This window comes from Rhinichthys klamathensis, unplaced genomic scaffold, assembly GCF_029890125.1.
Source record: "Rhinichthys klamathensis goyatoka isolate OS25496 unplaced genomic scaffold, OSU_Roscu_1.1 h1tg000174l_1, whole genome shotgun sequence".
NCBI lineage: Eukaryota > Metazoa > Chordata > Actinopteri > Cypriniformes > Leuciscidae > Rhinichthys > Rhinichthys klamathensis.
In genome coordinates, this window is record NW_026606704.1 from 159,686 (window position 1) to 172,758 (window position 13,073).

The 13,073-nt window shown below is 40.1% G+C and overlaps 1 protein-coding gene across 1 annotated transcript; it reads left to right on the plus strand.

The window, feature by feature from the left end:
* Nucleotides 1-207: 207 nt before the first annotated feature.
* On the plus strand, nt 208-2,668 carry LOC130092343 (zona pellucida sperm-binding protein 3-like). Its single transcript, XM_056260184.1, has 8 exons — nt 208-771; nt 1,283-1,401; nt 1,479-1,582; nt 1,664-1,841; nt 1,979-2,096; nt 2,177-2,259; nt 2,336-2,427; nt 2,501-2,668. Exons 1-8 carry the CDS (start codon nt 226-228, stop codon nt 2,569-2,571), a joined length of 1,311 nt encoding a protein of 436 aa, XP_056116159.1. The 5' UTR covers nt 208-225; the 3' UTR covers nt 2,572-2,668.
* Nucleotides 2,669-13,073: the final 10,405 nt, after the last annotated feature.

The window sequence follows — 13,073 nt, forward strand, 5'->3', positions numbered from 1 at the left end:
GAAAGGAAACGAGGATGCACAAATAAGAAATGAGAAGCACCCCAGGTATTTTGACAGGTGCATGAAAAAGGGACAGAGGGGTGTGTCCCCAAAATGCATACACTCTACAGGTCCAGAGGAGAATCAAGAATGATCAATTAAGGTAAAAGGGGTGGGGCCACCTTAACTCAAAGCTGTACAAAATGGCAAAACCAAGTGCTAGTGTTTGTGTCAAAATTTGTTAGAATGGGGTTTCTGAAAGTTGTCTTAGTTGTGGCTGTGATCGTTGCATTTGATCTGCCTGATGTCTTGGGAAGTTTGAGGTACAGTCATAGTCCAAGAAGTATGGGGCCAAAATCAGATCCAGCTTCCAGAAGTCCTGCCCTTTCTCCTCTAGGGCTCTGGAACCCTTTGCAAGTGGCTTCTCAGTTTCAGAGTCCTTTGGGTCCTGACTCCAAAAGCCTTGCACAGGAGCCTTTTGCCCTTCAGGAGAAGCAGCTGTTGCAGGGTCCAGTGAAGCCTTTGGATTGGAGGTATCCCATCGTTCCCGAGGTGCAGAGCGAGTTGGCGGTGGACTTCCAGTTGAGGCAACCCGTGACTCCCAGCAGCGTAGCCGTTCAATGTGGCGAGAACCGGGTTCTCGTAGAGGTCCAGCAGGACTTTTTCAGCAATGGTCAGTTGATCCAGCCAACTGGTCTGTCTTTAGGTGGATGTCCTGTTGTTGGTCAGGATCCTGGGTCAAGAGTGCTCATCTTTGAGTATGAATTACAAGACTGCAACAGCGTGCTGATGGTAAGAACAGATACATTTTAATGGGTTATTTGTTGTGGCAGAGGACCTTTTCAATGAAAGTCATTTCACTTGGTTTTACAATGCCAGGGCAGCTAAGACCAATTTGTATCTATTTGAATGGGTAAATTCTGAATTTAAGCTACTTGCCTTCAAATAACCCTTCAAACCAACATCTTCTGTAAACTATCCCATAAATGGTATGAAAGGAGATTAAGAAACAAGAACACTAAATCTTGGGCCTTAATAGTGTTAAAGCTAGTTTTTACCCTGGAACGGCAAAATGTTCAATCCTTAGTGCATGTCTCCAAAACATTGACTATCTCTGGCAACACCTGAGCCTCTGAGGGCAGCTGTGGTGATGTTCAGAATTTACTAATTAGTGATTTGCTCTTTAGGAATTCAACCATATTGCACAGTGCACCTTCTCCCATTCATAGCAATATGAGTGCACAGTCTGGGTGTATGTAAAGTTTTTGGGATGACCCTCTTTGTAACCACAATCTTTTTACAGATGAATGAAGATGAGCTTGTCTACACCTTCTCTCTTACCTACACCCCTGAGGCGCTTGCAGGTACTCCGATTACCCGAGCAGATGGTGCAGTTGTTGGTGTTCAATGCCATTATCAAAGGTAGGGCATCTCTGTGACTTTCTGCACTTTCTCATGCAACTGGGACACCATTTAATGGGTACTTTCATGAACTGCAGGATCCAAAATGTAAGCAGTGATGCCTTGAGGCCAACATGGGTCCCGTATGCCTCAACAGAGGCTGGTGAAGAAGTCTTGCTGTTCTCCCTGAAGATCATGATGGGTTGGTACAGGTTTTTTCTTTCAATAAAATACACCTTTACCCTTGCTATTGTGGCTGTACCTAAAATGTTTTTTTGTGTAGATGATTGGTCCTATCAGAGGCCTTCATACTCCTATTTCCTGGGTGGTGTTATTAACATCGAGGCATCTGTGAAGCAGTACAATCATGTGCCTCTGCGTGTGTTTGTGGACCGCTGTGTGGCCACTCAAGTACCTGATGTGAACTCTCTTCCGAGATATTCCTTCATTGAGAATAATGGGTAAGATCATGGACCTTGATGTGGTAGGAGTGTTTAAGTTGCTTTTTGTAACTTTGTCAGTCATGGGTAAGGTCTAGTAGCTAGATTCTCTACAGTTGACATTTATGAGTTGCTATTTGTGATGGTTTTGTCGTCAGGTGCTTTGTGGATGCCAAAACTACAGCTTCCAGCTCCCGCTTCATGCCTCGGTCCCAGGTTGACAAGATCCAGTTCCAGCTGGAAGCGTTTATGTTCCAGGAGGGCAACAATCCTTCTGTATGTACTATGAATATCATGAGTTAACTTGACTTCTCCTCCCATCTTTGGTTTTGTGACTTGTCTGTCATCTCTTGCAGATCTACATAACATGTATTCTGAAGGCAACTATTGCTTCTGCACCCAGTGACGCTCAGCGCAAATCCTGTTCCTTTGCCAATGGGTACGTGAGGTGTTTTTTTTTGGGGGGGGGGGGACTTTTTTCATGTTGAAGGCTCCATGTCTTCGTTTTGTTGCAGGTGGCTTGCTGCTGATGGGAACGACCAAGTTTGTGGTTGCTGTGACTCAACATGTGGTCCTGATGGTGTATTTCCTGCTTCTCCCTATGGAGGTTGGTAGCATTTGCTCTTTCTAAGGTTGCTCTTGATTCAAGTGCTTTAACTTGGCTTTTTTCTTCTCTTTAGGCATTCAGTGGGAAGGCAAGGCTTCACTTGGTCCTGTAATGGTTCAAGGGCTAAAGAGAGGTTCTCAATAAAACTGACAAATCAATCCTTGGTTGTACCTGACTTGTCATTTTGCTGCATGTCTGGTTTAACTACTTTTGGCTTTGAAAAAGTGCCTTATTCTGCCAATGTGGTGAAACAGTCGTCCTGTACTTTTCAAGTCCCATATAGCATGCAACATAGGGTTCCCGAAGTTATTAACTTTTCTACCAAGGGAGTCTTAAATGATGAACCTTTTTAAAAACCGCTAGTGAAAGCTCAAGGTTATGCTTTTGAAGAAATTAGTTTTTCAATTTGTTTAACAGAAGAATTCCTGGTGAAAATCATTACCACCTGAGGCATTTACATAGCACTTTAATTTGTACTACTGTACACCAAAGCGCTTAACAATCATATCAGGGGAGATCTCCTCAACCACCACCAGTGTGCAGCATCCACTTGAATGTAACTTGACACCCTTGCCTCATTTAGTATACGCGATTCTATGAATGTGTAAATGAGCCCCGCCTTCACTCACAGCAGCTCAGAGATCCACTCGTTGATGATCACACATTGACCTGATTGGTAACATGGTAGTTTGATGTCAGAAACACTTGATGTCAGAAACACTCGATTTCAAACCATGTTTTTGAGACTGTCTTTGGTTCACTGCAGTTTTAAGCAGAAAATACTCAGCAATGGTGTTGAGTCATGAAATGGCAAATGGTTTGTCTTAAAGCTTTTTAAAAACACCCCATAGACATATAAATAACATTTAAAATTGATTTTCACCACAAGGGTACTTGAAGTGCAGAGGGAATGGTCTCCTTACGAAGGAATTCTCCAAACAACTGATTGTCATTATAACTGATGCGGGAGCACTGATGTTTGGATGTTAAAGTGGGGAAGTAGCTCGAATGCAGGCCCTGTTCCCTGGTGTCACTGGTTGGCATTGTACAGCTCAAAGAATTGAGCTTGCTGTCAGTGACACATTCAAAGAAATTGGAGCAACTGATCATTTCAAAATCCTCATGGATACACTTTACTTGCTCTACCATACATCCAGCAAAAATAACATGGAACAAAGAGTGTGTATCCTTATCACAGGGAAACGAAGTGCACATTTGAAGTCGCTTTTGAATCAGGGTAGCCTTTGTCATGACGCAATCGGCCTTTGAATTGGGACACACCTACAGTAAACAATGTACAAAAGGGACCATCAAAATAAAGTGTTACTATGTTTTCCTCGACATCTTGTGATTTCGTGGCATGTAAGTTTTCAAACACGATGCATGATGGGATACGCTTAGCCTTGAATACCACTCCAAAGCGGTATTCGAGATGGTGTGGGTTTAGTGGACATTAACGGCACTGAGCTTTGGTATTTTTAAGACATGGGACAGTGTTGTTCACGCACTTCCTGTCACATGCACCTGTGGTCAAGTGGCCAAGACATCAAGGGCTCTATCTTGCACTCGGCGCAGATGACTTTGTACACTGACGCATGTATCATTCCTATTTTGCAGCCGCGCAAAGCGGGCTTTTCCCTCCACAGACACACGTCGGTTAACTAAGAAATACACTTGCGCTCCCCGGGGCGGTTCAGCGCAAAGAGGAGGCGTGTTCCGGCACAAACTTTCCCTCATGCTATTTTGCTGTTCTATAAAACAAATGCGCCACTGACCAGAAAAAAACCTAGTCTAAAGTCAGTGGCGCGTTGTGCGTTGTTCATTATGCTATTTTAAGGGTGCATGCTTGGCCATAATCAATGTAGCGTGCGCACAACGCGCATACACTTTGATTCTCTCATCTAAGCAGCAGTTTTCATTTTTGCAAATCATACATTATTACGATAGATAGATAGATAGATAGATAGATAGATAGATAGATAGATAGATAGATAGATAGATAGATAGATAGACAATTTATTATAAAAGCATACATGTAGCTTACACATTTACCCAAATTATCATACACCTGTTTAACAGAAGTTAATTTGGGTGGGTTTCTCCATCCCCAATGTCACTTCTCTGTGTTTTACGGCCCTGACGAGAACGTTGCTCTCCTCGGATGTGAACCGCTCCTGGCGCGCGCCTGGCAAATCCGCCGTTATAATAGGAAAACGCTTTAGAACAAGCGCGCCTGCTCTTAAAGGGAATGTGAGATGACGCTCTGATTGGTTTATTTCACGTTACGCCCAAACCACACCTATGAATAATGAAGCTACTTCAGACCAACCCCTTTTAGATTTGCGCCAGGCGCAAGAGGCATTTATCCCGCCGGGAAAATAACAACAGCGCCGGGATCCGCCCACAAAGTTACTTGCGCTTTGCGCTTTGACACTTGCGTTTCAGATCGTTAAAATAGGGCCCCAAGTGTGGATTTTTGCACAGGCACTTTTTTCTCTCTTATCTGCAGTGTTGCCAGATTGGGCGGGTTCCCCCAATTGGGCTCCTTTTGGTCACGTCCGACCGGAAAAAAATGCATTTTAGCGGGTCTTTAACCCTCTGGGTCGGCAAACGTTTGGGTCGTTTTGCTCGATTTTTTTCACATAGCAGAAAAATAGACTTAAAATACTCCATCATTTCTGGATATACAGACTTAAGAAATATGACAAAATAAACTGTTAATTGTCTACTTTTTTATGTGTCCACATACAATCGAAATAAAACATTGTGCTTTTGTAAAATAAAGAAAATACACAGGGTGTGCTTTCTGCCTCTCCATTTCTGTGAACTTTTTTTCTGGAGCACGTCTCTAAACTTAAACAAAACTCAGCGAATACTATTCACCCAGACATAAGCAATATATGTTTATGATCATTTAAATTTGTACTTTTAAATTATCTAATTTAAAACTAAAATAAATGTTCTCTGTTTATGTAATTTATATAAAAAGAGAGAGGTGTCAGCCGTTCTCATTATCATTCTCGCATCTCATTATTCCGCTAATGTGACACGCCCACGGAGAGCGCGCGCTATTCAAACGCTAATGATCTGAAGCAACACATTGAGACGTGTAAACGCCCACACAAACTCGGTAAACACACTATATTTAGTCAGATTAATGTACTGTCGTCTTGCTCGGCTGTGAGGAATAATCCTGGGACATTTACCTACCTCAAAACAAGTGCTGGTTTATTTTCACTTCGAGGAGCGAGCTGAACTGTAAGTGTTTTATTCGGTGCTTTGTTCTAATCGCGATGAATAACGTTAGTGTCTGTAAACGCAAAAATAGCCTACTGTTTAAATTTGAATCATGTTTCTGTGTGTGTGTGTGTGACTAGTTTTGGATAGATTATGAAGTTTTAACTCTAAAATAGACATCAAATAAGCTTTTGTTAGCAGTTTCTGCTCATATGTTAAATATATAGTATGTTTTGTCAATAAACTAATCAACTAAGAATAGTGTTTGTTCCAATGCAAGGTATATCAAAATAATGAATCCTTAACTTTGAAATATGTATGATAAAATGTATTGGCCTACTAAGACATTTATGGAAAAGGACAATTTTCTTTTCAAGATGTTTCCAACTCTAACTTTGAACCAATTCTGTAGAATCTATAACCTATTTGAACAGGATTTGTTTCCAGGTATGACTAAAAATGTGCTTTTGACTTTCATTTATATTTTGATTATATATATATATATATATATATATATATATGTGTGTGTGTGTGTGTGTGTGTGTGTGTATGTGTATATATATATATATATATATATATATATATATATATATATATAGTGTCCTTGCATTCTTTGTTGTGTGACACACCTGAATGAAAAGCTCATTATGCAGGTATTTTGTCTTCTCAGGTGAGAACCACCTAATTATTCACAATGGGGTTGGGCCTTTCACGTCCATTCGCATATTGCCTTTGCTAACAAAAAATGTTTTTCACAATTTAAAAGAATCTATTGTTTTATGTGAATGATTAGACAGGATGATTTTCAGATCATTTTGAAGCAAAAACTCTAGGCCACAACTTCCATTAGTCAAAAGTCTTGTGCTGGTTTTTGATTCAACGGGCGGGTTTTTATTTTTAACTATAAACAGTATTTTTTTTATTTTTTTTTCATGAAAACGAACTATAAAATAAATTATATAATGTAGGATGACGTTTAAATTAGGTATGGTTCAGGTTAGCCAATAAGGTTCAGGTGAATCCTGTCCAATCGGACTTCAAGCTTGATTGGCGGGTTGTTCTAGGCTAATCGTTCTATTCGTTATATCGTCAAAACTGCATTTATCATCATCATTCATCATCATCATGATAAAGTGGGGTAAATATAAAAAGTCCTACAGAAAGGAATGGGAGAGCGACCCGTCTCTGAAAACATGGATTGCACCCGTGGTAGGCGATGAGTCAAAGGCATTTTGTAAATACTTTGTAAATAAAGCACAGTTAAACGATTTGAAAGAGCATGCTAACACAAAAAAACACAAATGCACCAAGTGTAAAAACTTTTACTGTGTCAGCGGGAGCAGCAGGGCAGTGTCCGATCAAAGATGACCAAAAGCGCAGTGAAATTAGAATCGCTGCCTATATTGCTTGTCACAGTTCAATAAATGTGGTGGACGATTTGTCAGACATTTTGAAAGATGAGATGGGAACATTTCAAATGCACCGGACAAAGTGCACAGCTATTATCAAATCCGTCCTCGCGCAACACTTCAGAGAAGAACTTGTGGAGGATATTGGCCTCCATATTCCCTGTATCTCGATGAAAGCACTGACTTATCCGTGAACAAACTTCTTTGCATTTGTGTGAAATACCACTAAAAAAAACACAGCAAGTTTGTCAGTACATATCTTGGACTTGTGGAGCTGACAGATGCTGATGCTAAAGCCATATCAGACCCTGTTGTTGCTTTTCTAATTAAGAACAGCCTGCAGATTAAAAACATGATGGGCATTGCCACAGATGGTGCCAGCGTAATGGTTGGAAAAAACACTCGGTTTTCACCCTACTTAAACAAATACAGCCAAACCTGCAGCTTATTCTCTGTGTTTGCCATTCACTTGACATTGTTGCAAATAAAGCAATGCAGCTTCTTCCGAGCAACATACAATACACGGTTAGAGAAACCTACAACTGGTTCGCTCATTCAGCAAAGCGGCAGTATGAATACAAGAACATATACGACATTATTAATAACGGGGGCTGCCCCTTGAAATGAATAAGTCCAAGCTGTACCCGTTGGCTTGTGATGGCTGACTGCATTACCCGCATTGTGGATCAAAAAGATGCCCTCACATTGCACTTTAACATGGCTTCAAGTACAGAACATACAGCAGTTATACTGCTCGGCCAGGGGCGGAGCTAGACTCTCAGTACAGTGGGGGCGGAGCTTCATCATGGGGCTTTCTGCTACCAAGTCATTTTAAAATTAAAACCGTAAAAAAAAAAAGTAAAATATCTGATGAATGCATATGTAATAATGTGTCACTTGTTGAGCCAAGTAAGCTTATATGTTAAATAAAACACAAAGGCTATCTCGTTCTTTTCAGAGAACAGTCTGTTTTCTTCCGTTTTGAATTGTTCTGTAAAAGTACACATTTCGAGCTTTCTATAGATATATTTCTCAGTCACACTGCATCATGTCACCTGAAGAACCAACAGCACACCGCTTTCATTTACTAGAGATTACCATTCTGTACCATTTTTCTTAAATGATAAATTCACTTCAGAATAAAAACTTTCCTGATAATTTACTCATCCCCACATCAACCAAGATGTTCATGTCTTTCTTTCTTCAGTCCAAAAGAAGTAAAAGTTTTTGAGGAAAACATTCCATGATTGTTCTCCATATAGTGACTTCAATGGGGTCCAAAGGGTCGAAGGTCCAGATGTGAGTTTCAGTGCAGCTTCAAAGTCTCGACACGATCCAGCCGAGGAATAAGAGACTTATTAGACAAACCACCAACCGTCATTTTATGAAAAAATAAACATTTATATACTGTGACGTCTCAGCCTAGGCTGTACGTATGTTCGTGTGTGTGGTTGTGTGTGTTTGCTTTTAGGTGCCGTCTGGAGGGGGCGGGGCCAACACACCTGACACTTGTTAGATGCAGTATAAACGCGGTGGGGACTGCTCGTGGCGCGGCTTTTCGGCGTTGGCTTTGGGGATGGATTCGGTTGTTCTGTGCTTCGCCGAGCGTCATGGCCGACTTTGACTCTTGTCCGTTGTTTATATTATGGTTGTGTCTGTTTTCCCTTTGTGATAATAAATGTTTTGCTAGTAATTGACGCGTCCGGTCTCCTTTTTGTTGCAGCCTTCGAGCCGGTTGTAACAAAACCTTTTAACCACAAATGCTCGTCTCCGTGTCAGCATGTCAATATATGGGCCTGAAAATACTGTCTTTGGTTCACTGCATACAAACATGACAGATAAAAATATGATGATGATAATGTCAGAATACATAAAGGGGTTTGACAACAGAATCCTTACTCACACATCTGATATATTGACACAGGTCTGTATAGGGCACTTAAAGAGACACTAAAACTCAATCAGGGGCCGTATTCACAAAGAATTTTATCTTACCACTAGGTGTACTCCTAAATCGCACTAAAATATTTTAGCTAGGAGTTTTCTCTTAAAAGTTATTCACAGCGCCTTTCAGACCTACTCTTAGTAAGGAAAAATGACAACTCCTAAACTAAGAGTGAGTCTTCGTTGCTATGGATGACGTCACTTCTCATGCACGAGCTTCCTCGCAATGATCACGGTGATTGGTTGTTAGATGACAGGGCGATCATGCGGAACATAACACAGACGCAACAAATCATGGAATTACGACATCTAAATATGTCTGTGTGACTGTGTCCTACACAAAATAATAATAGTAATGTCATCGAAATGCATATATAATGACATGTTTGTGCAGGCCCCAGTGAGGTGTAATTCTAAAAAGGTAGAGAGAGAGAAAAGTCGTGAATTAAAATAAATTAAATCAAGGTAGCCTAATACCCCAATGAAAACCGTCACTTGCCTAATAATGAAAAACAACACTTGCATTAACACTTACTTGGTTAATTGACATCCTAGCCTAAATAGACTACTTAAAAGCAAGGAAATGTTGCTCTTATTGAAGTAATGTAATAGTTGAATGACAGTGGATTATAAAGTCGCCAAAACGTAAAAGAAAGCCCAACTGGACGCAGGATCAGTTACTGCTGCTGGCCGAGTTGGTGCTAAAAAAAAAAAAAAAAAAAAAAAAAATAATAAAAGTGAAATTCGACACTGGGATATCAAGCAAAACTAAGCGTGAGAATGGGAGAGGATTTGTTTGCAGATCAATGCAGCATTCCCGCTTGTGTCGCGGACCCTGGGCGACTGCGAGAGGCGGTGGTGTGTGCTACGATCCTTTGTGAATAGGTCTTAGTGAGTTAGGAGTCCTCTCGACTTCTTTTAAGCTGTCCCAGACTTAGGTGCTACTTTTAGGGCTAAAATGCTTCGTGAATTACTCTTAGTGAAAAAAATTAGGAGTCCTAAAGTTAGGAGTGACACGCCCATTATTTTTAGGAGTTGTTTCTAAATTCGCCAGTTAGGAGCTGCTTTTAGCCTTAAAATTCTTTGTGAATACGGCCCCTGATCTCTTACATCGCAGAACGTCACAGCGAGAGGAATTTGCTCTCTAGTAATGTTTACAGTAAACACCTGCAAAAAAACAGTCAAGTTTCTTGTATTTTCTCAGATTTTTTTTCCCATTCCATTACTTTAATGAATGAAAAATCAAGACAAGAGGATTGTTTCAAACTGACTTTCAGCTTAATCTAATCTAAGCTTAATCTTTTTGACCTTTTTATCAGTTGTGAGTTATAAATACCTATAAAACTTGCCATTCTAATTTCTTTCCTGCAGAATTGTGAAATTTAAACTAGCAGCTATAAGTTATAAACTCGGAATTGATAGATATAAACTTGCGATTCTGAGAAAAAAGTCTGCTCACAATTCTGAATAATTTTTTCCCCAATTATGATTTTTTTTGTCTAACTTTATAACATAGAATTGCAAATTTATATCTCACAATTCTGAGGGAAAAGGTTAAAATTGCAAGATGTAAACTCGCAATTGCAAGAAAAAAAGTCTGAATTTTGAGATAAAAGTCACAATTCCCTTTCATTATTTTTTGTACGAACAAGCTTCCATAGAAAAAACATGGGAGCACCCACTGTGTATTTTGAGTGTATGCAGGGTGTATTTTGTTGTGTAGTGGCAGGTCTAAGTTCTTACTTGAGAGTTGGCGCCATCTGCTGATGTCAACTTTATAATAACTACTGTTTCTCCCGCATTTAACACAACACAGGTTCAGAACTAGAAGTGTCACTGACAGTAATCTGCACGTTCTTGTCTGGTGTCTGAGGATTCATTATCACCTAACAAGAGTCGAAAGGTATGGGATCTAAATCTCAGAAACAGAATGACCTGGATAAACTGAACAGCCGGATGACGATTCTCAGAGAATGTATAGCCTAAGTTCTGAAATGACTCACATTATGGGCCGTTGGAGAGAAATCAGGCTGAAGTGAATGTCCTCCCTGTACGGTCAGATCACTGGCAGAGAGTTTGGTCACCGCAATACTGTACATCTGTTGTGCCATCTTCAGAAACAACCTTGTAAAGCCCGGTTCGATCGGCCCACTGGAGGCATCCGATCAGCGGGTGAAGGTGTCTGCGTGTTACTGTCTTTTCTCGTGGCAAAGTATTTTTGATTAAATGCAGTATATTTTCTCATAGGTATTCTCTCCTTATTTCATCTGACTCCATAAATGAAAAGGTTTTTAATGATATCTGTGCATCATTAAATACAAGCGAATGTTTAAATATTCCTTTAACTCTAATGAAATAATGTCAAAGTCAGTTAGAATAATCAAAATGTAACAATTTATTATGTCAGGTAAATGTATAATCAGTTCAAAGATAATCAATACAAAACATCAAATGCTCTGGAATAAAGAGAAGAAATGCGAACCCGACATTTAAAGAATATATGATGCTGGGAGACTCGGCCGCTCTCAGCATCACAGGCTCATCTGAAGTACAGAAAAGGCCCCGAGCCCTCTGCTGCGTTTCATTATATAGACAGACCCCATTTCATATGTAAACATGAGTTCACAGTGGAAATTCACCTTAAAAACTCTCCCCGAACTTACTGGGTGCAGAAGCTGATTTACATGGAACCATTTGCTAACAGTGGGAATTTGCATTGAGTTAACACCTTCTGAGAGCAGGAGGGTTTAACCATAGATATCATATAATAAAGGCTAGATGTCTCGTCCGCGCGAGGGAGGTCGACGTCCACACCTGGCGGCCATCTTGCCACAGGCAGCTCGCTCACTCGTAACATTGTGTTTTAATGGTGCATGTACTTTTTAAATAACCATAACTTGCTCAATTTTCTACCGATTTTCAAACAGTTTGGTTTGTTATAAACGTCAGAGATGTAGTTATGACACTGCATACATATGAATAAATATAACATATATGTTCAAGCATTCAGAATTATAGCCATATTAATAACGTTTGTAAGAAACCAAACCGTTTGTAAATCCGTCAAGATTTCAGCGAGATAAGAGGATTTGTGTTCATGCTGATCACTCACCTTACATCAGAGCCTGCCTGTGACAAGATGGCCGAACGGTGATGCCGGAAGTCACTCCGCCGTAAGACATCTAGCCTTTATTATATGATATCTATGGGTTTGATTTGTGTGCGTTACATTTACATTTATTCCAAAGCGACTTACAATTGCTATAGATGTCAGAGGTCGCACGCCTCTGGAGCAACTAGGGGTTAAGTGTCTTGCTCAGGGACACATTGGTGTCTCACCGTGGTTTCGAATCCGGGTCTCTCACACCAAAGGCATGTGTCTTATCCACTGCGCCATCCCCACCATGTTATCTCTAAACTCTTAAAAACGTTATTACCTGTTTTTTTTACTTATTTGGAAATGAGACATTTGTACCAGTCGCACTGTCTAAAACTGTATGATAATTGTTCACATTAAAACCATTTAGATTCTTGTGTGAGTTTGGGTAATCTCTGCAAGAGTGCAGAATGAGGGGGAGAAATGTAGATTAGGATGAGGGTGGTGAGAGCTTCGATAGTCTCAATAGTGCATGAGGGGGAGTTCAAGTGCTAATGTTCAGCAAGGTCCTTTGTCCACTCATTCCTCAACCAGTTTTTCCAGTCTTACAACCTCAATTTCTACTTTATTTAATCCATCCTCTAGTTTAATGGTTTTTAATCAATCACCAAATAACTAACATTTGATATGTAGAAATATCAATCTCAGCATATACATGTTTTTATAGACATATATGTATATAGCTAACAATTTATCATGTAACCCACCAAATCATTTCACAAATTGTCACATATCAGTAACAGGCTAACATAGTATTACATTTCACGTTCCTTGCAGCTAATTCATGACGACGCATAAAATAGTGTGATCAAACATACAGGTAATAAAAAAATGAAAAATTCGTGAACATGATTTGTGAATTCCATACATCTCTGGATGGTGAAGACAACATCTCCCAT